This window comes from Miniopterus natalensis, chromosome 10, assembly GCF_054644295.1.
Source record: "Miniopterus natalensis isolate mMinNat1 chromosome 10, mMinNat1.hap1, whole genome shotgun sequence".
Lineage (NCBI taxonomy): Eukaryota > Metazoa > Chordata > Mammalia > Chiroptera > Miniopteridae > Miniopterus > Miniopterus natalensis.
The window spans coordinates 47,338,965-47,365,016 of NC_142090.1; the positions used below are offsets into that span (position 1 = coordinate 47,338,965).

A 26,052-nucleotide genomic window follows, 5' to 3' on the forward strand; every position below is an offset into this window, starting at 1 on the left:
GACATCTCTTGTTCTTTCATTAGGGGCTTGTTTTTGGCCTCCCCATTTTGGCTGCCTGTTTGGGCTTGTTTCTGTGTATTAGGTAGATCTGCTAGGACTCAGTCTTTTGGATGTTCTCTGATGCAGGCCAATGTCAGATGCTATGCTGACTGGCCTTGAGTACCCTGTTTGGAGCTATCAACAGCCCTTGGCTTGAGGTCTTCTCTACTGGGGCAGGATGCGGTTGGACAGGACCAAGATGCACACCAAAGTCTGCTTTTCCAAGGCCGGGGTCCAGAAGCAGATCAGGCAAAAATTCAAAGCACGCTGAGGTCTGCCTCTGCCTGCAGGTTGATTAATCTGATTCTCTTAATGAGCCTCAGGCTGTAGAAACTCCACAGGATGGGATGGCTGATTGTTATCAGTCTCTTAAGGAGCCTCAGGCTGTAGAAACTCTTAGAGTGGGGCAAGAGATTTTACTGCAGGGTAAGGCAGTTGCTTCCCCACCAGGCAAAAGAAGCAAAATGTCTGTCTGAGAAAGATGTCCTGTGCAATCTGAGGGAATGACTTGGCACAGAAATCCATAGGGGTGCCCTCTGAGCTCTATCTCCAGAGCCCACAACCGTAGATTCTCCTAACACAGCTCCAGTCCACTCTGCCCTCCCTCTACTGGAGCCCAAGGTGAGTGGCTGCATGCAAAACTTTATGCACTGCCGCCTCAAGATGGTGCGTGCATTTCCAGCAGCCTCTCCCTGGCAGACAGAAACCTGGCTGCTTTTCACAGCCAGGTGTTATGTGGGCACCTTTCTCAGTTCTGGTGCTCTTGGCTAAGAAGCCCAGCCTGGAGTTTAGACCCTATAGTCTTTAGTGGGAACCCCCTACAGCTGAGATATCCCTCTGGACCATTAGCTGTTGCCTATGGGAGCCCAACCAGCCCTCTCGCACCATCTCCACCTTTCCTCCTTGGTTATGAGGGTGCTGTCCAGCTCATATTCAGTTGCAGTTGATTATTCAGGATGTTTTTTCTATATTTTAGTTGTAATCCCAGTTTGGTCCCGGGAGAGTATCAGTGTAGCTTCCACTCAGTCTGCTGCCATCTTTGATACTTTTATCATTCTTTAAAAGTTATTTTGAATTCATGAAATTAAAATTTTACTGAAAACTCTCTATTTTGTACACTAAAAACTCCTATGAAAAAAGTAAATTGATTAAAATTATTTAACTTCTGTCTTTTATTTTTCTACTTTCATATCATAGATTATCTCAAACATATGAATTGGCACTTTATAATATACATAATCTGTTAATTTTGTCAATTTATTGAACTTGCCGTTTGAGAAACAAAGACAGTAGATAAATGAAATATATTGTTGCTAAAATAGACTAAATAAGAAAACACCATTAAACACATCAATTAATGTGGGTTACTATGCAATCCACCCACTTTAGGCTAGTCTTTGCCTGCCTGAATTCTGAGCTTTGTATAAATTTTAAGAGAAAGAAGGCACAATCTTTGCATGCAAAATAACACTTGAGCTGAAACTGGAAATAAATTTTGATATGAGGAAATTTTGCTACTCCTTAAAAACTAGTATGTATTTTTAATGGTTTGCTACCTATTTCACTGTCATTTGACAGTGTGTATGTTATTTTAGGAAAAAGTAGCCATATATGGTTCTAATAGAATCCTTTGAATTGAAAACGGTACATAAATTGTATTAATGTCAAAGAATATCTTGATTTCAGGATGCCCCTAAATCGGGTACTAGTTGCAGCTCTCGCTGTTCAAGTTCCAGACAGGATTCTGAGAGCACAAGGCCAGAATCTGAAACAGAAGATATATTATGGGAAGACTTGTTACATTGTGCAGAATGCCGATCATCTTGTACCAGTGAGACAGATGTGGAAAATCCTCAGATTAATCCATGTGTGAAAAAAGAATATAGAGATGACCCTTTTCACCAGGTTGGTTTACAGTTTTCATGGGCTATTTTTCCCTTTATTCTCCAGGTTGATTTTAATTTCTATTAGTAGATAATTTAAGCCACTGGTGGTTTCTACAGGTTTTTTTCTCCTTTGAATGTATGTACAAATTTTATAGAGATGAAAAAAGAGCTTACATTCAATTAAAATAATATTCTGGTAATTTTTAAATTTTTTTAATGTGAGCTGTGATGACTTCATTGGAACATAGAATCTCAGTATTTATATTATGGTTGTGTCTCTAACCTTGCAAACATATGTTCTGAGAAGTTGGTAAATGGAGTTTGGTTAAGTCAAATTGTGTTTTAGATGCAGTAGTCTTTTACTCACTCAACATACTTCATGTCAGATTTATCTATACCTTTGGCCTTCACTTCACAAATCTATATTTCGTGAATATCAGATTGTATCTCCAAATGCCTATAGTAGTGCTACCAATAGAAATATAATTAGAGTCACATGTGTAATTTAAAATTTTCTGGTAGCCTTTAAATTAATTTAAAGTTGAAATTAATTTTAGTATCTTTTATTTAACCCAGTATATTCAAAATATCACTTCAACATATAACTAATGTGAAAAATATTAATTAAATATTTTTTATTTTTTTATACTGAATGTCTTCAAAATCTATTGTGAACACTTATAGCACATCTAATTTGGACTAAGCACATTTCATGTGCTCAGTAGCCACATGTGAGTAGGACGTAACACAGGTCTATGTGGGTAACACAGGTCTATGGGACATCTTCATTTGAATGTTTCACCGTTACATCAGATTTAACCAAACATACCATCTTTCCTCATAAATTTGTTTTTCTTATGGCACTCAGAATCTTGGTGAATGACATCTCTATCCATCTACTCACTTGTCCAGAAACCCGGTGGTCAACTCTACCTTACTTCTCTCTATTATCCAAGTCCTCATGAAATCCTAACAATAAAACCAACAAGTAAACTTAGAAAACTAGAGATAGAAGGGAACTTCCTTAATCTGATAAAAGGTCACTATCAAACAATCTTCTAAAAACCTATATATTTAATGTTGAAATTTTAGGAGCATTTTTATTAAAGACAAGAGATACTCATTATCACTACTTTTTCTATCAAAATTCTACCAGTATGTTTATCTCTCTGTTTTCAGTTGGACTTAGAGAGATATAAAGTTCACATTAAAGAACAAAATGTCAATAGCAGAAACAATTTTGAAGAGCTACAGGGGACTCTCCATACTGGATATAAAAATGTACTTTAAAGTTTAGTAATTAAGATGTATGGTATAGACTTATACTATAGACTGAATGTTTGTGTCCCCATCAAAATATATGTGTTGAAACCTAATCCCCAATATGATCGTATTTGGAGGTGGGGCACCTGGGAGGTAATTAGACCATGAGGGTAGAGCCCTCATGAATTGGATTAGTGCCCTTATAAAAGAGGCCCCAAAGAGCTATGTTGCCTCTTTCCCCATGTGAGGTTACAGGAAAAAGAGGGCAGTCTCTAAACCAGAAAGTGGGGTCTCACCAGACACTGAATCTGTTGGCACTTTGATCTTCGGACTTTGTATCCTCCAGAACTGTGAGAAATAAGATTTCTATTTCTAAACCATCCAGTCTATGGTATTTTATTATAGCAACCCGAAACCAACTGAGACAGTGTATAAACAAACAGACCGATGAGTCAGAATAGAAAACCCAGAAATAGACATGTGCTTATATGGATCCCTACTATATGGCATAAGTGGTATTACAAATCACTGGGAAAGGGATGGATTATTTAGTATATGGTTGTGGGTCAAATGATTATTCATACATAAAACTGTATTCCACATCATTCTTAAATGTGAAGTAGCAAAACTTAAAAGTACTTAGAAGAAAGTATAGGAGAAAAATCTTTGCTTCTTCAGGTATGAGAAGAATTTTTTAAACACGATAGAAAAAGCACAAGCAAACATCTAAAAGCAAACATCTAAATCGGGGGATTTCTCTGGCCGGTGTGACTCAGTTCGTTGGAGCATCATCTCCTACACCAAAGGGTTATGGGTTTGATTGCCTGTCAGGGTACCTACCTACGTTGTAGGTTTGATCCCAGTTCAGGGCCCTTATGGGAGGCAACTGATTGGTGTTTCTCATATTGATGTTTCTTCCCCCACCTCCTCTCTCTAAAAAAACAAAAAATAGAGAATTGGCGAATTTGAATATCTTAAAATGTAAAACTTTGGGTACAAATTAAGCCATAAATATTGTTAAAAGACAAGTCACAGGCTAGAAGATACTTCCAACATGATAACTCAAAGTATTACTGTACAGAGCACACAAAGAACTTCAACATGTGAATAAAGTAAAAGACAAGTGACTCAGTAGAAAAATGGACAAAGGATGTGAACAGGCAACTCACCTAGATGACTAATATATAATAAGTAAAAATGGTCAAGTCAGCCTTGTTAGTAATCAGGGAAATGTAAATTAGAACAATGAGGTATAATTTCATATTGATCAGGTTGTCTAAATTTTTTTAATCTGATAAATTTCAACATTGGCAAGAATGTGAAGAAAGAACTCTTATTCAATGCTGATGTTAATATAAATTTGTACAACTACTTTGGAGAGCAGTTTGTCATTATAGAGTAAAATTGAAGTTCTGCATACTCTGAGACTCTTTCATCTCTAAGGAAACTTTAGAAGCTGGACACAAAGAAGACATATAAAAATATTTTATATCTGTATGGTATTGCATTGTGCATGATAGTGAAAAATTAAAAATAATGTAATAGTCAACAGTAGTATAAACCATGGCATATGATATAACAATATACAGCAGTGAAATTGAATGAACTCAGCTTCATATATCAAAGGGAACAAATCTTGTGAATATAATTTTGAATGAAAAAATCAAGTTCCAGAACTATACGTACAATACGCCATTTATATAAAGTTTTAAAACATGCAGGTTATATTATATATTGTTTATGGATAAAAGCATATGCAGTAAGAGTATAAAAACATGCAAGGGATTAGTAAACACCAAATTTAGGATAATAAATCTGGGGAATATAAGAAGGAAATGTTGTACAAAGTGAGTTTCAATTTTGCTTGTAATATTTTTAAAATTAAAATATCTGCAGCAAATAAGGGAGAAAGTTAAAATATGATAAAACTGAGTGTTATTATTTTCTTATTGAAATGTTTCACTTTAAAATATATTCATTAGTTTTGGTATTGGCTACAGGAAAGTGTCAGGGGACAGAAGCTTTGCTACAGGGATTGAGGACTGAGAATGAGGAATGAGGTTTAAGAAGCATGGCTGAGAAAGTTTGGAAAAAATGAAGTACTGATTAGGTGAGGAAAGAGAGTTTGGGTCCCCACCCCCTCCCAAAGATATGAAATATTTAAGCACATCTGTGCATAGGAGAAAATCAGTGGGGAAATTGAAGAGGTACAGGAGAAAAAGTTGAATGATGTTTCTTAGGATTCTTGAAGGAAAACCTAGTTAGGAAGCTTAAATACCTCTTCCATAGGAAGAGGAATACATCTTCTGTTGAAATAGGAGGAGGCGGAAGAGGAAGAGTGCCTGAAACACTAAGATGATGAGAGAGTTACTGCCTGATGATATCTATTCTGTGAGTGCAGGAGGTTAGGGGGTCTGTTAACAATAAGAAGTGAGATGATAGGGTGGGGGACTTGTGGATGGTGATAAAGGCTTGAAATAATCATTTGTGCTAAATGGAGATAGTGGAGAGAGAGTATGTGTGTGAATGTATTCAAGCCAATTTAAAAAGTCACAGTCACATTGGTAAAGGTCTAGCTAGAATCTAAACCATGAATTTATAGTTGTTCATTCCACATAGTTGGAATATAGTTGTAATCATAATAGCAAACATTTAATAAGCATTTGCTATATGCCAGGCACTGTGCAAAGTAAAAAAAAAAATAAAAATGCCTGTGATACCTGGCTGGTGTGGCTCAGCAGTTGACCGTTGACCTGTGAACCAGGAGGTCATGATTTGATTCCCTTCAGGGCATATGCCCAGGTTTTGGTCTTGATCCCCAGTGGGGGGCATGTAGGAGGCAGCCGATCAATGACCCTCTCTCTCTCATCGTTGATGTTCCTATCTCCCTCTCCCTTCCTCTCACTGAAATCAATAAAAAACAACAAAAACATTCAAAAAAGAAAATGCCTGTGAACTATTTTTTTCTAAGTATATCTTTATTGATTTCAGAGAGAGGAAAGGAGAGGGGGAAAGAGAGAAAAACATTAATGATGAGAGAGTCATTGATTGAGCCCGCAACCCGGGCATGTGCCCTGACGTAGAATCGAACCCCGATGGCCTGGATCCTAGGTCAACGCTCAACTGCTGAGCCACGCCCGGCTGGGCTGTGAACTGTTTTCCCAGAGGGTACCATAAGCTGCATAGAAGCAGGGACCATGTGTTCTTTTGCTCATTGTTGTATTACACAGAACTGGTACATAGTAGGTGTTTAATAAATATAAGTTGAGTGAATGAAACGAAATAAAAATTTTTCAAAGCATGCTGATTAGTCCTGTCTTAAATGATTAAAAAATTGTTTTTAACGAATACTATACAGAATAAATTTGTCCTAAATTTTTCACACCATTCTGCTCCTTTTTTGATAAGATAAAGATTTTTTAATGTTCTACTCTGCATATCTGATCGTATTCTAGGTTTCTATTGGTTTTGCTTTGGATGAAAGACTAGATTTTACATACACTTCTTATTGTCAGACTTCTGAAAAATAGGCTCAGGTTTTCAGTTTTACTAGTAGTCATGTAATGGAAATTAGCTCCCTTTAATGAGAATCTGCCAGCTGCTTTCTTGTATTAGGTTTGGAGGACCCTTTTCTGCCTACTTTAAGACTCAAAAATCCCTTACAAAGAAACACTAAGCATTTGAATCAGCATATTCTTGTCAGGATGACCAAATCTGTTTTTGTTTCATTGTTTGTTCTATTTTCTTTGTAAATAGTAACTGAAATATTTCTACAGGAGAAAATTTTCTTCCTCTAGTCATAGCTGAATATATAATAAAATATAAAACCATATTCAAGTGAAATTCATCTTTTAGTGGGGAAAGCCAGATTTTAATGGATACAGTTCCCACAGGTGGAAACTCCAGTAAAGCAGTTGTCATGGTGAATTTATTTGAAATAAAACCTGCCACTGTTTAAGTTTTATGGTTGTCAGGCAATTTTGAATGAACAAGAAGCAAAGCAGTTAAGATCTAGAGTGAGGATAAAAAGCAGTCGTTAAAGGAGTTCCAGATTTTAGTTTGAAAAGTATACAGAGAGGACTCTGTGTGATATAATTATAAAATGAAATTATTTGCTTCAGTGTTTTCCCTGAGCCTTTTTTTTAAAATGTTTTATGTATGCTGCTCTCCATACATTTAGGCAGTGCATGTTTCAACAAGACTGTTTTTTAGAATATATGCATTTGACAAACATATACACAGGTATAGGGCTTTTTCATTAACTCTCTTCTCTTTTGCCTTTTGGCTTTCTAGAAATAGGAAAATAATAACAAATCTAGTTAGAGTAACTGGGAAGGTAGGTGGGCAAAATGAGTACTTTCGGAAGGAGAATGAAGAACTTCTTGATTTCTATTTCTCTCTGTAGATGGACCTTCTTGGTATTGATAGGCCTTGCTTCATGTAATTGGAAAACCTTTAATTCACTATTACAGACTAAGAGTTTAAAAAAAACACACACCTGAGTGTCAGTGGTTGCAATCTATTGCTTCTCAGGCTTAACACTTTCCATTCAGCTTCTTGCATTTGTTCCTAGCTTTTTAGTTTATGTTTCATAATTATTAAGCTTCCAAGGAAAATTTGATACATATTTTGGTGCAAATTATTTTTACCCCAAATAAGAATATTTTGTTTGCAGATAAATTATGGAACATCATTTGAGAAAAGTGGTTAATTACCAGTATCTCATAGCCCTTAAGGTTCTCCAGTAGTAAAATATATATTATGAAGGTTAATGTATATTAAAATACTATGTATTTGGGAAAGATAAATTTTTAGAGGAAACCTCTTGATAGTCAAATAACTACATGTAAAAGCTTTGTCAATAGCATGACTACAGGCATTATGGTTTGCTTGTAATTATTCATCAGCTTTTATGTTGTTTATAGTAAACATGGTATATATAGCTTTACATAAAGAAAATTAATGTGTGAGGCAGAATAATAATAATTTCCCTTATGTTTTCTTACGTACTGTTGAAATACTGTTTTATACCTTTAATCAAAATGAATCAATGCCACTTTACTCCCCCTAGAGGGAAATATATTCCTTAAATTTACAGAAGCATATCTTTATCCTATTTTAATTATATTTTGTCCTCCAAATAATAACTATAACTAGAGTAGATTATTCTGTTCATTGTTAGAAGTTATTTTAATGAAATATGTTATAAAAATAAGTTAGAAGTACTATAATGTCAACAAATTCATCCCATTCTGGGTCTAATCTCAGTGTTATTTCTCCTATCACTATCTGCTAAATAAAAATTAGTTTCATTAATTTTGTTGCTATCATTAACCCCCAACTATCCTATTTTGAAATTTTAGTCCTTTAATTATAGATCTAAAACAAACATTACCCTCTGATTCTTTGCATTAAAGCTTTTAATTTTTCTTTTTACCTTTTTTTTTTTTATTTCTTAAAACATTAAGAAATACTTTATATTACTTGGGAAAGTAATTCTAGTTATTTGTGCTTCAGTTTACAATTTTTGCTCTGAGGAAAAGAAACTTAAATTGATCCTTTGGAATAGTGCCAGATTAAAATATCAGGAAAAGTAAGTCAAGTATTAAGGGTAGGTGTGTGAGGAAGAGTCTCTTTCAGGATGAGATTGTATCACTGTTTAGTCTTTCAAGAGGTTCAAATCTCAGCTGTCATTTTTTTGTATTGAATGATTATAAGTTGGACAGTTAGTAATATGAACAATGTGATATCAGTTTGTCTTTGAACATTAGTATATTACTAGCTGTACAGACAGATCGACAGCTAAGTGCTTTTGCTGACATACTTTAGAGTATTTTTGAACAATATATCACCTAATATCTGTTTTAGGAAGTTCTTAACATATACATTTTTATAACTGTAATATCTTATGCCATCTGTTTAATGTATATGCTAATTTTAAGATAGAATTTTAGTGTCACTGACATTCTGTGTTTATAAATATAGATATAACTAAGCACACAGGTATGTTCTATTTCTAAAATATAAATGCATTCACCTATTTCTGTTTTTTAATGTAGTTAAAATTGTGTGTGTGTGTGTATGTGTATGTTTTATTTAGGAAATAAGATAAACGTATTCACCAATTTCTATTTATTTTTTTATAGAGTCATTTGCCCTGGCTCCACAGTTCCCACCCGGGATTAGAAAAAATAAGTGCTATAGTATGGGAAGGCAATGACTGTAAGAAAGCAGACATGTCTGTGCTTGAAATCAGTGGAATGATAATGAACAGAGTGAGTTTTTCAGTTCACGGATAAAACAGTGATTATTAATATATTAAATACTTACTGGAATGTTATGTTTATAACCTACTCACCTCATTTTTCAACCTGAAAAAAAGTTACTTGTATTTGCCTTTCGCATTGATTTAAACAGTGATTTGTCAGCAAACCACTCTCATCTTTTATTGTTTTTAGTCTTACAACCAAGAATAGATACAATCTAAAATTTTCTTCTTTTATGTTATTCTTTCTTTTGCTTTCAGTGGATCAAGTTGAGGAGCTGCTAGATATATACAAGTTTTGATGAAGATTTATTTTTCTTTATCCCTCCTGGCTCATTTGTTTATTAGTACCCAGAACTTTAAAAAATTCAAACAAGAAAATTTGTATTGATACTTGCTTGCCTAGTTAAATGTATAGAAGTAATGCAGCTAGAGGTAAACATCTTGAGTAGTTGGAAACAGAGTATAAATACCGTGGATTTTAACTTCAGTTTCCGTTACATTTTTTAATCAGATCATTGCTACTTTTTAATTTTTACCTGATTCCTCTGGATGGCTAGTCATGATGTAACTTGCAGTTCTAAATTTCTTGTGCATTGTTATGCTAGAACTGTTGTACACACTTTATGTAGGACAGGAATTAAAGTAACAGTATAGAAATTGATCTACTTCCTCTTTCATATCTCAGTGTGAGCAATGAAAAGCTATTGGCAAGGAGTCTCTGGTGCTCTACATCTTAACTATCTGTGAACTAGCAGATTGTTTACATAATGTGTAGAATGATAAAAGTTAGTTAGATTATATTTAAGGTTTCTCCTCGTTCTACCATTTTTATATTTTCCCATTATTTAATTTTTAGTTTCCTTTTTAATAATAACCCTACCTTCTTTCCCTTCTCTTATTTAATTGTTTCCCCCCCCTAACATTTTTTCTCTTCTATAATGGTTTTAGAATTTATGGAGACGTCCATATTGAGCTCTTTGAAGAAAATACAAATTATAAATTTATTAAATAAATAAGTATAATTCTAGACATTTTCTTTAATGAACTAAATTTAAGTGGATGTGAGATCTCATTCTTTTTAATATTGCAGTATTTGTGAGTATTTCTAACTTTTGAAATAATGAGATACATAGAATTTTTTTCAAGATCTCGGTAAGACCAAGATAGTTCATCTGTTTTGCATCTATTAGTGAATTAGAGATCTGATAATGAACTGTTTTTGAAAACTGAAGAAATAATGGCTTACTTTTTACACATAATAGGCTCTTAAACTTTGAGTACATTTAAATATTATTATTCATGTATTAAAATTAATATATTTTAACAGACTGATTTCATATTGCTATAAATAAAATTTTACTTAATAGTTCATTTTATTGTAGGTGAAATTTGTGTAAGTCTTTTTTTCTTTTTTCTTTTCTCTCTATAAAGGTGAATAGCCATATACCAGGAATAGGATACCAGATTTTTGGAAATGCAATCTCTTTAATCCTGGGTTTAACTCCATTTGTTTTCCGACTCTCCCAAGCTACAGACTTGGAACAACTCACAACACATTCAGCTTCAGAACTTTCCGCGATTGCATTTGGTTCTAATGAAGATGTCATAGTTCTTTGTATGGTTATTATAAGTTTTGTGGTTCGTGTGTCTCTTGTGTGGATTTTCTTTTTTTTGCTCTGTGTCGCAGAAAGAACTTATAAACAGGTGAGTATAAACAGACTTCTGAGTAGAGAACACTTCATCCTTTCCCTAATCGAAGTATTCCTGAAGTATTTTAGCATTTCATTAAATCACCCTGAGCTGCTAATTCTTTTCTTGTTTTGGTTTTGTAGCACTTAACTAAATCATAACAATCCATATTTTGTTGATTTTTGTTTTTCTATGGTAATCTACTTGAAAATTAATCCTTATCTTTATCTTTTTTAGCGCTTACTTTTTGCAAAACTCTTTGGACATTTAACATCGGCAAGGAGGGCTCGAAAATCTGAGGTTCCTCATTTCAGGTTGAAGAAAGTACAAAATATAAAAATGTGGCTCTCTCTTCGGTCCTATCTTAAGGTAGAATGCTAGTGATAAAAGTACTCTTAATGTGCTGGCTCCCTCTCAGAGTTCCCCTTTCTTTGTCAATATGTAGGTATGTCTAGATGTGTATTCACGTATGTACTCACGTAGTGCTGTGTGGCCGTACTCCGTGTTCTTTATGCTCCATATGCAGAACTCCAAAATAAATGTTTAACTGGTTCAAAATAAATGTTTAACTGGTTCTACTAAAACACCAGAAGGCTTAAATGCATTTGAGGTAGATGATTCAAGGTTAGGTTGTTCTAAATTTATCTTTGTTCATAAATCTCACCAACATCTACTCATTCAAAAGCTAGATTAAAGGTTTTGTTTCTGTCTAGAATGGTTATCACAAGCCAGCAGAGGGAGCCCACTGCTTAGAAAAGAATTTCTCAAAAATAATTTGTAATCAGAGTCACCTCAATGAAGTGGCCTATTACTATTTAAAAATACTAGCTTGCAATTCTAAACCATTCTTTTCATGCTGTTCTTTTCTTTAATCTTTTAAAATAACGTTTCTAATTATGGAAGTAGATTTAAAAAACACAACTCAGGAAGAAATGGGAAATATCTGAATTAATTTTAGGAAAACACTTCTGAGTATTATTTATTTATTGCATTGAGTAGCAATGAATTTTATTATGTACAGAGTTGACCCAAACACCAAATATCCTCTAACATAGCTAGATCTTTAACACTTTTTATTTTGAAGTAACAATGAAAGAAATGAAAAGAATTTTGCACTATTTGTCTAGCCTTCTATTTAAAATATTCATTATTCTGCTTATTTAACTTGTTAAATTCAACTAAGTCTCCATTGGGAAATGCTACAAATTGGGGTAGATTATTTTTTCTCACTGTGACATTTCTGTTGTATGGAGGGATGAATATGACTTAGCAAGAAGCCACCCCACATTTCCCTTTATCAACCCTACGTAGGTATTGCATTCTTTTGTACATGAATTACTTTATTCAATAAACACTTATTTAATACTAACCATGTCCATCCACTATCCATGAGATGAAATTCCCTACTCTTATGAGCTTAAACTTTAGTGACATTTAACCGCAGACCTATAAATTATCCTTGGAATTTACTTCTTTCTCTTGCATTACCAACATCCAGTTTATCACCAATTTCCACCCTTTGCTTCCAAAATATATATTGAATTCATTTACTTATATTTGTTTCTATCTCCACTACCTTAATTGAAACCAGTTTGCGCTACTGCAGTTGCCTCTAACTAGCCTTCCAGCAGTCAGATTTCCTCCTTCTAACACTTCCTTCAGTCTACCACCAGAGATCTTTTTTAAATGTAGATTTGATCATATAATTCTTAAAACTTTTTAGAGGACCTTCATTGCTCTTAGGATAAAGAACAAAATCTAACAGGGCTTATGATGCCCTTCATGACCCAGCTCTTGCCAAAAGCCTGTCTTTCTTGTCTAATATTTAAACACTTTTCTTCCTACATTCCAGCCACACTAGACTGCTTCTGTTCTTTGAATGCACTATGGTCTTTCCTGTTCTGTGTTCTTACATGTACTCTTCCTTCTGCCAAGAACATTGCCATGTGCCTTCTTATCCTCCCTGCACCTTAGATTGGTATAAATATCACTTTCTTAGGGAGGTCATCCCAGACCCATACAATCTTACATTGGGAGTTAGGAGTGTGAGCCTGGAAAGATCTCTCTAAGGAAGCGATATTTATATCAAACTCCCTACCAATTTTTTCAAAGCATTCTATACTTTTCCTACATAGCACTCATCACAACTTATCACATATATCTGTGCTTATGAGATTGATGTCTGACGCCCTATTAGTTCCTGTGAAGGTGGGGTCTGTGTTTGTTTTGTTCTCTGCTGTATTTCCACCACCTAGCACAGTACTTCATTCTGAGTAGGTGATTAAGAAACATTTGTTGAATGAATAACTTGTGTTTGAAAAAATGAAATATTTGGAAATTATGCTAAGAATTCTAGGCTATATATTCACCATTTTCACTGTGTTGCAAATCCTCAGGAAATAGTAACACTTTAAAATTAAAATTCATATAACAAATTAGGTATATTTTCATTATTGTAAGTTATGATTAACCTGTAGTTATGGATAGCACCTTAACTGAAAGCATGGAATTGGCTGCTAATTAGTAAATATATTTAAAAGTGTTTTCCCTTTTTTCCGCCAGCGTCGAGGTCCTCAACGATCAGTTGATGTAATAGTTTCCTCTGCTTTCTTGTTGACTATCTCAGTTGTATTTATCTGTTGTGCCCAGGTGAGTTAACTTGTTGTGTATAGATATTATATAATCAGAGCTATAAATATTCAGCTTCAAAGGTTTCCTAATAATAAACAATACAAAGTAATAATATAAGTAAAACGAGTCACACAATTTTGAAATTGGCTTTTTGCAGTTTATTATTTTTTTCAGTAGAATAAATAAATGCATCTTATTCATCTCTGTGCCACACTAGTGGATAGCATATTCTCAGATGTCTATTGATTGGACATATAATAATTAGTTTTTGTCTGTAATTCACCTGGTTATCTTTATTTCCCAAAGCAAACTTATGAATGACTATAGTTATAAGTTGTTTCATACAGTTTTCTATGGATCTCTGCTTTATTCACATTTAATATTAATTATTTTATATCTGAGTTGTCACTGTGACTTGACTGCCTCATTCTCTGTAAAATAATTCTCATTGACCAAGATTAGTCAGGAAACACAGAAGTATCTCAGGATTTAATATGTTTTTTATTGATTTCAGAGAGAGGAAGGGAGAGGGAGAGAGAGAGAAACATCAATGTGAGAGAGTCATTGATCAGCTGCCTCCTGCCTGCCCCCTACTGGGGATCAAGCCTGCAACCCAGGCATGTTCCCTGACTGGGACTCGAACCATGACCTATAGTTTGTGCTATAAAATTTAAACTTCCACTTCAAGTAATATGACATTACTAGATTACCTAAAAATTCTTCTGCTTTAAAATATCATACAGTCCTGGAAAAATAAAACCCAGCTTTATTTATATATATATATATATATATATATAGTGTGTGTGTGTGTGTATGTGTGTGTGTGAGAGCTTATAAGACAGTAGGAACCAAAATGAAGATAAAACTGAAAAACAGAGCAATTAAGTATATGTGTTAATGCATAGCAGCCCTAGGATAAGAAAGTAAGGTACATTTTCAATCTTAGTATCCTAAAGACTTGAGATTTTATGCCCACATGAAGACAGAAGATGAGGCCTCAACCTGCATGCATACATTCTTATACATGCTTACACATAAAGCCAGAACCCTCACAGGCCTGTAGTCTCCATGAAAAGGTGGAATAAGAAAAGCAGTCTGCCCACCAGCACAGGAAGATGATAAGGAATCTTGTCTCTGACTCTGCCTGGACTCTGGCAAGGAAGTGGGGGAAAGTCTCTCCTAAGAACTGTAGGTATGCACTTATTACAGGTTCAGGGTTAAAACGCACATTATAGGTCTTGTCCTGTAACCCCTGTGTTAAATTAATATGAAAAGTTGCCCTAGGCTCTTCGATACCTAGTGGAAGCAAAACCAAGATTGTTCTGGGGTATATGACTTCATCCTAGGACTCAAAAGATTTTCACAGATAAAGCCTCTTTAGGTTTCAAAACACATGAAACAATACAGTATGAGTGTGTCAACAGATCAATAAACAGCAGGAATAGATCTCCAGCTACTTCAAATAATAGAATGATCAGATGGAAACTATAAGGTTAGCCTGTTTAAAATGATTAAAGATAGGTAACACTATAAAAAAAAAAAAATTTTGAAAGAGAACCAAACAATAATTCAGAGAAGTAAAAAATTTGGCATTGATATTAAAAACATAACAAGCAGAAAAAATAGCAGATTAAAAACAGCTAAAGATGGTGAGCTGGGAGAAGGGAAAAAATTACCCCGAATATAAGACAGTGATAAAGAGATTGAAATATGAAAAGGGAATTGAGACAGATGGGAGATCCAACATACATCTAACAGGAATTGCAGATGGAAAGAAGAGGGAGAGCAATATTTGGAGAGAGAATGGCTATGAGTTTTTCTGAATTGATGAAAGACATTAATTTTCACCACACTTTGACACGTTGTAAAGAAACTGCAGAACACTGAAAACAAAATCTTAAAAGCAACCAAAAGAAAAAGACTGATTTCTGTCCTGAAAATTTCTAATTGCATCTGTCTTCAGGGTTTAATTTCCATGTTCCTGAAGTGCATCTTATAATTCTTCTGTCTTTTATAAACATAAAATCTATTCATTGCTAGCAACAAAAGACACATGAAACAATAATATTGAAAGGTTTTGAATGTAAAAGAATAGAAAAAGTTACTGTAGGCAAACACTAGCCAAGAGGAAGCTGGTAAACTTTCATTAATATCAAATGAAATAGACTGTAATCCAAGAAGCCTGACAAAAATTAAAAGAATAATTCATCAAGAAGACCAATTTGTATGCATGTGATCATATAACTAAATATATCTATATATAACCAAAATCAGTAGCACTATAGTAAGAAATTGACAAAATACCACATTTGGAGGTTTGAACACATTTCTTTTAGTAATTGCTAGGTTAAGCAGACAAAAAAATATAATGAAGATATGTATCTAAACAAGATAGTCAAAATGTTATTCTAAAATTGGAGAATATGTACTCTTTTCAGGCATAAGGACAGCTATAACTTTTCCATGTTCTAGGTCACAGTAATTTTCAACTGATACTGTATGGGCCACTGATATAGCTGTAATGCAGTTAGAAAACAGTAACGGCAACAAAAAACCTCATACATTTGGAAATTTTAAAACATAAATAACATGTTTAAAAATAAAAAGCACAGTATTAAACTGTGAAATACTGGCACAGTTGAGGATTTTTAAAAAAGAATACCGGTATAAGTTACTTTATGTCATTAAAGTTGAAAGCTTAGGTGGACAGTTTAATAGAAATGCATAATTTATTAAGACTGACTCAAAAAGTAACTGAAAAACTGAGATCTGTAACCATAAAGCAATATTGATTCAGTAGTTTAAAAATCTGCCACCAACAAAAAGCCTCTAGACCAATGTGGTTTTACAGGTGAATTTTGCCAAATATTCAAGTAGACAGGTAGTCCTAATCCTATACAAAATATCGAAAGAATAGAAAAATGGCATATTCCCCCAATTCATTTTATGCAGCTAATATGACCTTGATAGCAATACCAGAGAGACAGTATGAAAATGGGAAACCATGAGTTAGTTTCTCTTATTAATAACTTAGATGCAAAATACTAGAAAGATGAACCAGCAGTTTAATAACTAGAAATATGCCATGATCAAGATAGTTTATTCCTGGAATGCAAAATTTTCAGCTTTAGAAAATCCATTAATCTAGTTTGTGCTCCTTTAGTTGGTTAAAGGACAAAGAAGTGTCTGATAATCTCAATAGGTGCAGAAAACAAATTGGTAAATTTTATTGGAGATTTATAATGCAGTGTCTGGAAAGTACTGTTCTTAATCTGATAAAGTATATCTTTCAAAAATTATAGCAAACATTGTACATAAACATTTATTATCTTAGAGGTATTCATTTGAAAAACAAAAATAGCACACTTAACCTCTCTGCCACTTGATAGAGGGTATTAACCAGTAAAGACAGGAAAAAGAAATGACTTGTATAAAGATTGAAAAGGAAAAAACAAATCATAGACTAAATGATTGTATAGCACTTCAAGTGACTTTATAGACAAAATAAAATATGATACATTTTTTAGAAGATCAAAATCAACAAAAACGGCCCTAGCTGGTTTGCTCAGTGGTTAGAGTGTCAGCCCGAGGACTGAAAGGCCCTGGGTTTGATTCTGGCCAAGGGCACATGCCTTGGTTGTAGGCTCGATACCGGCCCCGGTTGGAGCTCGTGAAGGAGGTGACCAGTCGATGTGTCCCTCTCACATTGATGTTTCTCTCTCCCACTCTCTGAAAAGCAATGGAAAAAAGTATCCTCGGGTGAGGATTTTAAAAAAAAAAGGATCAACAAAAATGGTCACGTCAGCATTAAAAAAATCAATTTATCCCTATAAGCCAGAGAGCAGCAAACTTCTTCTGTAAAATAGCAAATATTTTAGAATTTTGCCTAACTCATGTAGTCTCATATTCTTCTCCCTCACCCCTCACTTAAAGTTTTAAGTACTACAAAAGACACCATAAGGACAAAATGGGAGTCTGGGGAAGGAAATTGGCAAAGTATGTGACTTAAATGGCATTGTTATTCAGAATATATAAATTACTTCAGAAATCAATAAGAAAAGCACACAACCTAATATAGAAAAAGTGAATGTGCAATAGAAAAAATTAACTTACAGAAGAGGAAACCTGGTAATCAATAAGCATAGGAGACATACTTATCCTCCCTAAGAATTGGGAGAAGTAAAATCAAAACAATAAGAAAACAATTTATACCCATCAGATTAGCAGGTAGTAAAAAGTTGGATAATACCAAGTGTAGGCAAAAATCAGGGGCAAAGGAGACTGATAACACTGCTGAGAGTATAAATTGGGACAACTGTTACAGAGACAAATTCATAATACTTAATCAAGTTGAATATGTGAATAATATCCAAGGGACCCAGCAATTTTACTCCTACACATTAATTCCTAAAGAAAGCCTTACATTTGTGCACAAAGAGACGCATAAAAGAATGCTTATTACAGCATTGTTTGTAATACAGAAAATTGGAGACAAAATAAACGTTAATGGAGAGAGGAGGCCAATACATTGTGCTTGATTCTTTCACTGTAATACCTTATAGGAGTTTGAATGAATTTGAGCTTCATGTATCAACATGGATAATACTTGAAACCAAAGTTCAATGGAATAAAAAGCAAACTGAAGAATGATGTCGACAATATAACATTTTTATAAATTTAAAAAAATATATAAAAATATATAGTTTAAAGATATATGTGTAGCTGAACTATAAACTGCATGAAAAAGATAAACACAAAATTTATTACCCTTACAGAGGGGATAGGGAAGAAATGGAATCATGATTAAGGATAAGTTTGACGGGGCTTCAGCTGACTCTTTTATCTTTTAGTTTTCAATAATCTGAAATAAGTATTGCAAAATATTAAGATTTGACAAAAATGGTAGAGGCCCCATGGGTTTTGATTACATTATACTTCTATGTGCTTGAAATATTTCATAATAAATGTGAAGTGTTTTTAAAATGCAATACTATATTCATGGTCAATCTATAAAGTAAAATGTTGTTTTCTGTTAAGAAATTGTTTGACATTGCTTCTTCATGTTGTCTTTTTCAAACACTTTTAGTTGCTTCATGTGCATGAGATCTTCCTTGATTGTCACTACAATTGGGAGCTGGTAATCTGGTGCATCTCATTAACACTTTTTCTGCTAAGATTTGTTACCCTTGGATCAGAAACAAGTAAAAAATATAGCAATACCTCAATATTACTTACTGAACAGGTGAGGACACATGTTTATTATGTTATAAGTTAATGTCTTCAGCATACATATGAAACTGAAATGCTTTCATTTACTTTCAAGTTTTTTGAGAAACCTAGATTAGGACCATTGTGTTATAAAGCAAAACCTGAAGCCTTTCTTCAGTGTTCCTTACTTGTTGCAGCTTTTAATTATATTTGAAAATGTTTTTAAATTATTTTCTTATAAAATAAGTTTATTGTAGGAAATTTAGAATGTAAAGTATGAAGAATATTAATATCACCTATAGTGTCAATAACCAGAGAAGTACCATTAATATTATAGTGAATGTCTTTCAGGTTTTTTTAAAAATGAGTATTTGTTAAAATTTTAAGTATTTTTGTTTGCTTTTTTTGATAAAAGATAAACCTATACTTGAAAATGGAGAAGAAACCTAACAAAAAAGAGGAACTGACAATAGTGAATAATGTTTTAAAACTGGCTACTAAACTGCTAAAGGTAAAAAAAAAATTTTTAATGGATATAATGTAGAATATGCTGCTCTGGCATTATATCTGAGTCTTTTGTTTGTAGATCCTACCTTGTATTTGGTTTTCATGATTATCCACATTGTTTCCAAGTTATGTTTGAGCACATTCACACAATTTACATTTTACTTCTCATTGCAACACTAAACAAAGTAATCCAGATTATTTAATTTTGAAATTTTAATAACTTAAAATTTCAAGACTTTTAATAATGTTTAGAATATTGTAGACATTGGCATCTTTGGAAATTTTTGCCTCCTAGAACTTAAAATAGATTTAAAAAAGGAGATTTGATGTTACATTTGGAAATTTTTTCATTTTATATTTCTTAGAGCAGTCTTCTGCTTGGCTTGTGTTAACTTAAAAAGTAGTAGTATGTAAATCATTATAATACATATTACCAATAAACATTTATATTTTCAAATCATTTTTGGTAATAATCAAAAAGAATATAATTTCAGTATATCTCATCTCATAATACCTCTTTGGAGGTAATTTGATAAAATATTTTTATCACTGCATTGCAGTGTTAGTAATGTTTTTCTTAAAAGGAAAATATTTTTTAACTTCTCAGTTATTACAACAAATGAAATATTCTTAGAGTTTATAAATGTTCAGAAAATAGTATAAAATTACTCGTGCCTCAGTATTATGGTTAATTCTTCACTCAACTAAAATGTATTAAATTGCTGTAGACTGTGCCTGACAGTATATTAGGCACTGAAAAGGCTCAAAAGAGAAGGGTGGGTTTGTTTGATACATACATATTGAGTATCTTCAGAGTGTAGGCACTATGCTGAACAGGAGGAAGCTATAAAGATGAGATTTAAGAGCAGCTTCTATCTCAAAGTAGAGAGAAATATAAAAATAACTAAAATGCAACACAAGCGTGATTCTTTTTTATCATATACAGTCTTTTAGTTGGAAACCTGGGACTTAACATAAATTGCTCCTTCTCTTTCATTGTTTGTAGCCAAGACACTCTCAGGCACATTGATTCAGCCTCTCATATATCTTCCAATTCATCCCCTCTTCCCTCTCAATACTACCCTAAGTCAGACCTCATCATCTCTCTTAAGCTTTAGATACACTGAACTCTTAAGGTATTTCTGCTTTTGGTCTCACTGCTCTCATCCATCTTCCACATCGCTGCCCTGGTGATCTTTCTCACTTGCACATCTGATATGCCGCTCCCCTAATTAAATCCCTTCAGTGCCATTCTGTCAGTACAATCGGCCTAAAGAATGACCCTTACATAAGTAGCCAGTTTTATAAATTCGAAGTAATTCTTCCTTTGTACTTGGGCTCTAACAATGCTGAGCAACCTCTAGCAATTCAGAGGTGCCATGTTGTTGGATGTCTTGATGGAATACCTGCTCTCCCTACCCACTAAGTTTCAGGAGTACCTTCCTCTATGGCCCACTGCCTTTTCTATATACCTCTTTTGTGGGACTCTATAGTTGAATTATATATTTGCAGGTCTATTAGACTATAAGGTCCTTTAGCACAGGAACTGAATCTTAACTTCCTAGAGCCTAGCACAGGGCCTGGGACGTTAAATGTTTGAATCAGTCAATTAATTAATTAATTCATGTATTTGAAAATTAATTGTCTTAAAGGGGAGTTTTTATGTGTGTATTAATATTGGCAGAATATTGACTAGTTACATTTATAATCCTGCAAAAAGATACTAGGTTTATATTATTATACTAAAAAGTGTTCTCAAACCTTATAGCTACTGGACCAATATTTTTCTAGTCATTAATTTGGGATAGAAGTTAGAGCTTCAAATTTAGATTATATAGTTATTTTATTTTTCAATTATAGTTGACATTCAATATTATATTAGTTTTAGGTGTATGCATAAATGGTTAGACATTTATGTAACTTACAAGGTGATGCCCTGATAAATCTAGTACCCACTTCACACAATACACAGTTATTACAATATTATTGACTGTATATCTTGTGCTGTACTTTTCACCCTGTGACTATTTGTAACTGCCAATTTGTACTTCTTAATCAATCTTCACTTTTCACCCATCCTCTCCAACCCCCTTCCCATCTGGCAACCATCAATTAGTTACAGAGTTCTTTTAAAGGAAGTCACTTTCTCCTTAAAAAAACAAAACAAACAGGAAAAAAACACACACCTTAAAGTATATTTATTTATTTCGGGTGTTTATCTTTTCTAAAACTATCCGTAACTTATAACTGTTTTTCAAAACAGTTTTTTTTTTTAAATCCTCATTATATATTTCCCTGAATTAGTTTAACTGATATTTCTTAATGAATCTGGGCTCATGATTTTTCTTCTTCTAGGAGTTGGACAGTCCCTTTAGGTTATATGGGCTTACAATGAATCCGCTGCTTTATAACATCACCCAGGTTGTCATTCTGTCAGCCGTTTCTGGTGTTATCAGTGACTTGCTTGGATTTAATTTAAAGGTAAGAACTTACAGGTATTTTTTTATTACTTAGTGCCCTGTTACATTTTTGTAACATTTCTTTACCCTCTCACTCTTTTGAGATCTCAGGTGCACAGTAATGGAATCATTTTGATAATATTGTATACAATTAGTGAAAATAATTTCACATTGAATTTCAAAGAATGATAAATATTCTTGATTTATAATAGTGTTGGAACTCATAATTTGGAACAGTATTCATTACAAATAGGACTTTGTGAAATAAGTGTAGGTATTTATTTTTACTCATATAATCTGAATCTAATTTAGGTGATTAAAAAAAGAAAAAGAAGAGCCCTATTTTTTTTCTTTGGCCAAAAGTTATATTATTTATCTATATAGCAATGTGTACGTCCTCGAACATACGTTCAGCTGTTCGTGAATAAAGTGTAGACTGTTCAGCTTAAACTAGTTGTATATGTGTATTGACACTTACCTATAAAAGAAAGCAAGAGAAATCTGATTTTCCCTTTACTTGTTTAAGGTGAATTCTTCTTGAAAATAAAAAGATAAAGGAGTTTTAAAAAGTAGAACGAATACTTGTTTATGAATGAAATTTAGATAAAAATAGTATTATGTGATATAATTTAATAAGTTGTGATATTAAAACTGGCTCTAATGGTCACTACTTCTGATTTTTTCACTAGCTATGGAAGATCAAATCATGACAATTCAGAGGAAAGAAGATGTAGCCTCTTTTCCAGAATAAGAGTACCAACTAAGCTGCCTGAAAGCAGTCACTGACTCTGCTTCAGGAGTTTCAGCTGGGAAATTGAAGTGTTTACATCACACTGTTTTGTGCAATTCTTATATTTATTTTACGTGTTCACTGTTTTTTTAACTTTTACTCCAGTCTTTATATTTTATTTTTAGCATTGACGTGTACTTAATTGTTGATGAAAAGGGTGATAAAACTGATATCCAGATACTTGAGATCCTGGTAATTGCTCATAAATAATTGACAAAACAGCAAATTGTGAGAATAGAAGCCATTGCTCAGCACTGTTTCTCTATCAATGCCGTGAACTTGCCTTACTTGAGGAAAACTTCTTAAACTTTGAAATATTGCAGTGGACTCAGCTAAACCCATTAAGCATTTTCTTCAGTAAATCAAGATCCAGTCAGGGTTTCTCTTGAATTATTTTGGAACAATGCCAGGATCTAAACTAATTAAGCTGCAGTTAAGCACCCTTCAGTATTAATATATATAGTATTACGTAGCAGGTCAACAAAGTGCTCTTTGATGATAAAACTCTTAATAGAGCAATAATTGTAAATGGTTACCATACTGTAAGATATTTTGATAAAAATTTACTAGTAATAATTGTATTTATTTGAAACACTGGGCTGTTTGCACAGCTCTAACTGTGCATGCTCAAAATGTGCACTTTTTAAAATTGTTACTTTTAATGCATATCTTTATATGGGATATGTTATAGTGTACTAGGGCATGATATGGTATCCTTTTGAGTGAGGTATCTACTCATCTCACAAGTGAAGTGCCTATTGATATTACTAAAGTACATTATGTTTACTTAAGTAAAATAATTTTCTCCCCATGGTACACTGTAGTGTATGCTATTCATACCACACTTAAATGACAACTTAAGAACCAATGATACATTTCTCTGATTGATAATTATAAAAGTACTGTATACCTAAATTTTCAGAAAAGACAGCTTCAGCTTATAAATTGTCTTCTAAACTTAATCTAGTATCTCTTCCTCCTCTCCCTACCCCCATCACCACCCAATTATATAAGGGCTATTTTAGATGTTTTTAACCTGGAAGGTTAACCCACCACACCAACCCCCAAACCCACCCCCCCACATAATTTGCCAAGTGTCCAAATGAGAACTTATTGTGTTGGCACCTTAGGTAATAGGGCAAATATGATGGTATCTTATTGGGCCTTGATTTTAAGTTCTTATATTTGTACAATCAAGAATATTTTAGGAAATAATTGAAACATGAAATGTATTTGCAATTTTTTTAAAACTGGACATCTAGTTTTTAAAATAATTTATTTGAAACAACCTAGAATTTTCTTGGTGCAAAGTGTATCATGTTGAATATCTTCACATTTTTAAAAACATTTTAGGGAATTTAAAATAATTAATTGTAAATGATTTATTTGGTGCAGTTTTAATCCCTATATCATAATCTTAAAATCAGGAATGCGTAGAGAACAGAGCCATGTCATGATATCACTTTGCTCCTACCATTCCTTTGATCAGCCTCAATTCAGCCGTTGTATATTTTCTTTCTGTAAAAAACAACAAAAGCATTGTGTTTTATTTGCCTATGTTTAATAATGACCAAAGTGCATTCTGAGTTTTTTCAAGGAATGTATTACTGGAGCTTTAAGAACATACTTATTTTCTCATGTGAAAAATTAGGCTTTGTCTGATACGTTTCTTCCTCCTCTATTGTCTAATGTTAAGGTTGTTTTCAGGAATTATATTTTATAAACTTTTTCAAAATAAGGTACAAAGCTATTCAGAACTTAACATTTTGCACAGAATATGTCAAATATATTTTGAGAAAAAAAGTACAGCATGAGTTCTGTTAAGAATGAAAGAGGAAACTATTGTATCTCACAAAAAAACTTATTTCAGAATGGAAATATTTTTGAGAAAAGTAGCTGAGTATACTGATTTAGGAAAATGCTTGTTTTGGATTGAAGTTCATTTTAACTTGGAGTTGGGAGTTGACTTATTGAGTACCATATACCTCTCAACAACTTATTAATAATATGTTGAGTTGTTTCACTAATGTGAGCTACAGTGAAATACTAAAGGGAAAAAGTCATTTTAAGCAATTTCAGAACATTAATGGAACTGTTTTCAAAGCAGAAAAATTGACATTGCTGCCTTTAAGAACACCATGAATGTAAGAAATTGAAATTGTAACATATCACGTAATACAGAAAAGGTAGTTCAAAGATAGAATTGTGGCAGATGTTGTGTGTTAACTATTTCTTTGCCACATATGTTGTATTTGAAAGTTTGAACAGCAAGCTTAAAATAAAACATTGTATGACTGACAGAGTTAAACTGGAGGTGGCATTTTTGAAAATCTTTTTCAAATCATGTACATTTCTATGATAATTTTGTACGACTATAGCATAAGCTTTAGTTATAGATTTTAGATTTGAGGGGAGTGGAAATAAATTTTTTAAAACTTCCCAACATTTCAGATTTTGTTATGATTCTCAGAACATGAAAACATAATACATACACAGGCCTATTATTAATGATTTGACATCATTAATGTTTGTTCGCATGTTTGTATTTAAATACAGAACACTGGGATATTAAAACTCTTTGTCAGAAGGATAGTGGTGTTTTATTTATTTTTTATTTTTTTAGAATTTTTATTGATTTTTTTAGAGAGAGGAAGGGAGAGGGAAAGAGAAACATCAATGTGAAAGGGCAATGCCTACCAATCACTGCCTCCTACTCATCCCCTGCTAGGGATCGAGCTTGCAGACTGGGCATGTGTTCTGACTGGCAACCTTTTGGTACACAAGATGATGCCCAACCAACGGAGCCACACTGGCCAGAGCAGATAGTGGTGTTTTTAATCAAACAATTTTTCCACATGAATGCAGCATAAGAGATCATGGCAACAATAAGATGGGTAAGCATTATGATTGGTACAAGTGTTTATAGAACTTAAATTAATCAGGGACTTTTAATTATAGTGCATTTTCAAACTTACTTTAAGCTTAGAATTGACTCCTTTTATGTCTCCCTTCAGATTTCAAGCTAGAGCAATATGATTGACTCCTCTTTGATTTGCTATATCACTTAGAACACTAGTTCTTAACCTTTTTTCTGCCAAGTTTGAATGAAGGATACCAAAAATGTTTATCAATAGCACTGACTCCCCACAGTGTGTGCTTCCTCTGTAGTAGACTGCAAATCGAGGAGGCAGTAAAAATATACCCCAAGCAATTTGTCTTACCTGTTGCTCCTCACCACATTGAGAATTACTGTTTTAAGATTAGTAATTTTATAGAATGTGAATTCCATGAGATTTTAATTGTATTCACACT

The 26,052-nt window shown here is 33.3% G+C and overlaps 1 protein-coding gene across 2 annotated transcripts in view; it reads left to right on the forward strand.

The window, feature by feature from the left end:
• PHTF2 (putative homeodomain transcription factor 2) overlaps positions 1-25,330 on the forward strand; it is a 131,076-nt gene extending 105,746 nt beyond the window's left edge. For both annotated transcript variants that reach the window (XM_016219584.2, XM_016219585.2), the window contains 9 exons: positions 1,726-1,944; positions 9,335-9,463; positions 10,888-11,160; positions 11,383-11,514; positions 13,708-13,794; positions 18,863-19,018; positions 19,400-19,495; positions 21,847-21,972; positions 22,640-25,330. In XM_016219584.2, coding sequence (XP_016075070.1) covers positions 1,726-1,944; positions 9,335-9,463; positions 10,888-11,160; positions 11,383-11,514; positions 13,708-13,794; positions 18,863-19,018; positions 19,400-19,495; positions 21,847-21,972; positions 22,640-22,660 — 1,239 coding nt within the window. In that variant the 3' untranslated portion in view covers positions 22,661-25,330. The remainder of the gene's footprint in view (positions 1-1,725; positions 1,945-9,334; positions 9,464-10,887; positions 11,161-11,382; positions 11,515-13,707; positions 13,795-18,862; positions 19,019-19,399; positions 19,496-21,846; positions 21,973-22,639) is intronic.
• Positions 25,331-26,052: the final 722 nt, after the last annotated feature.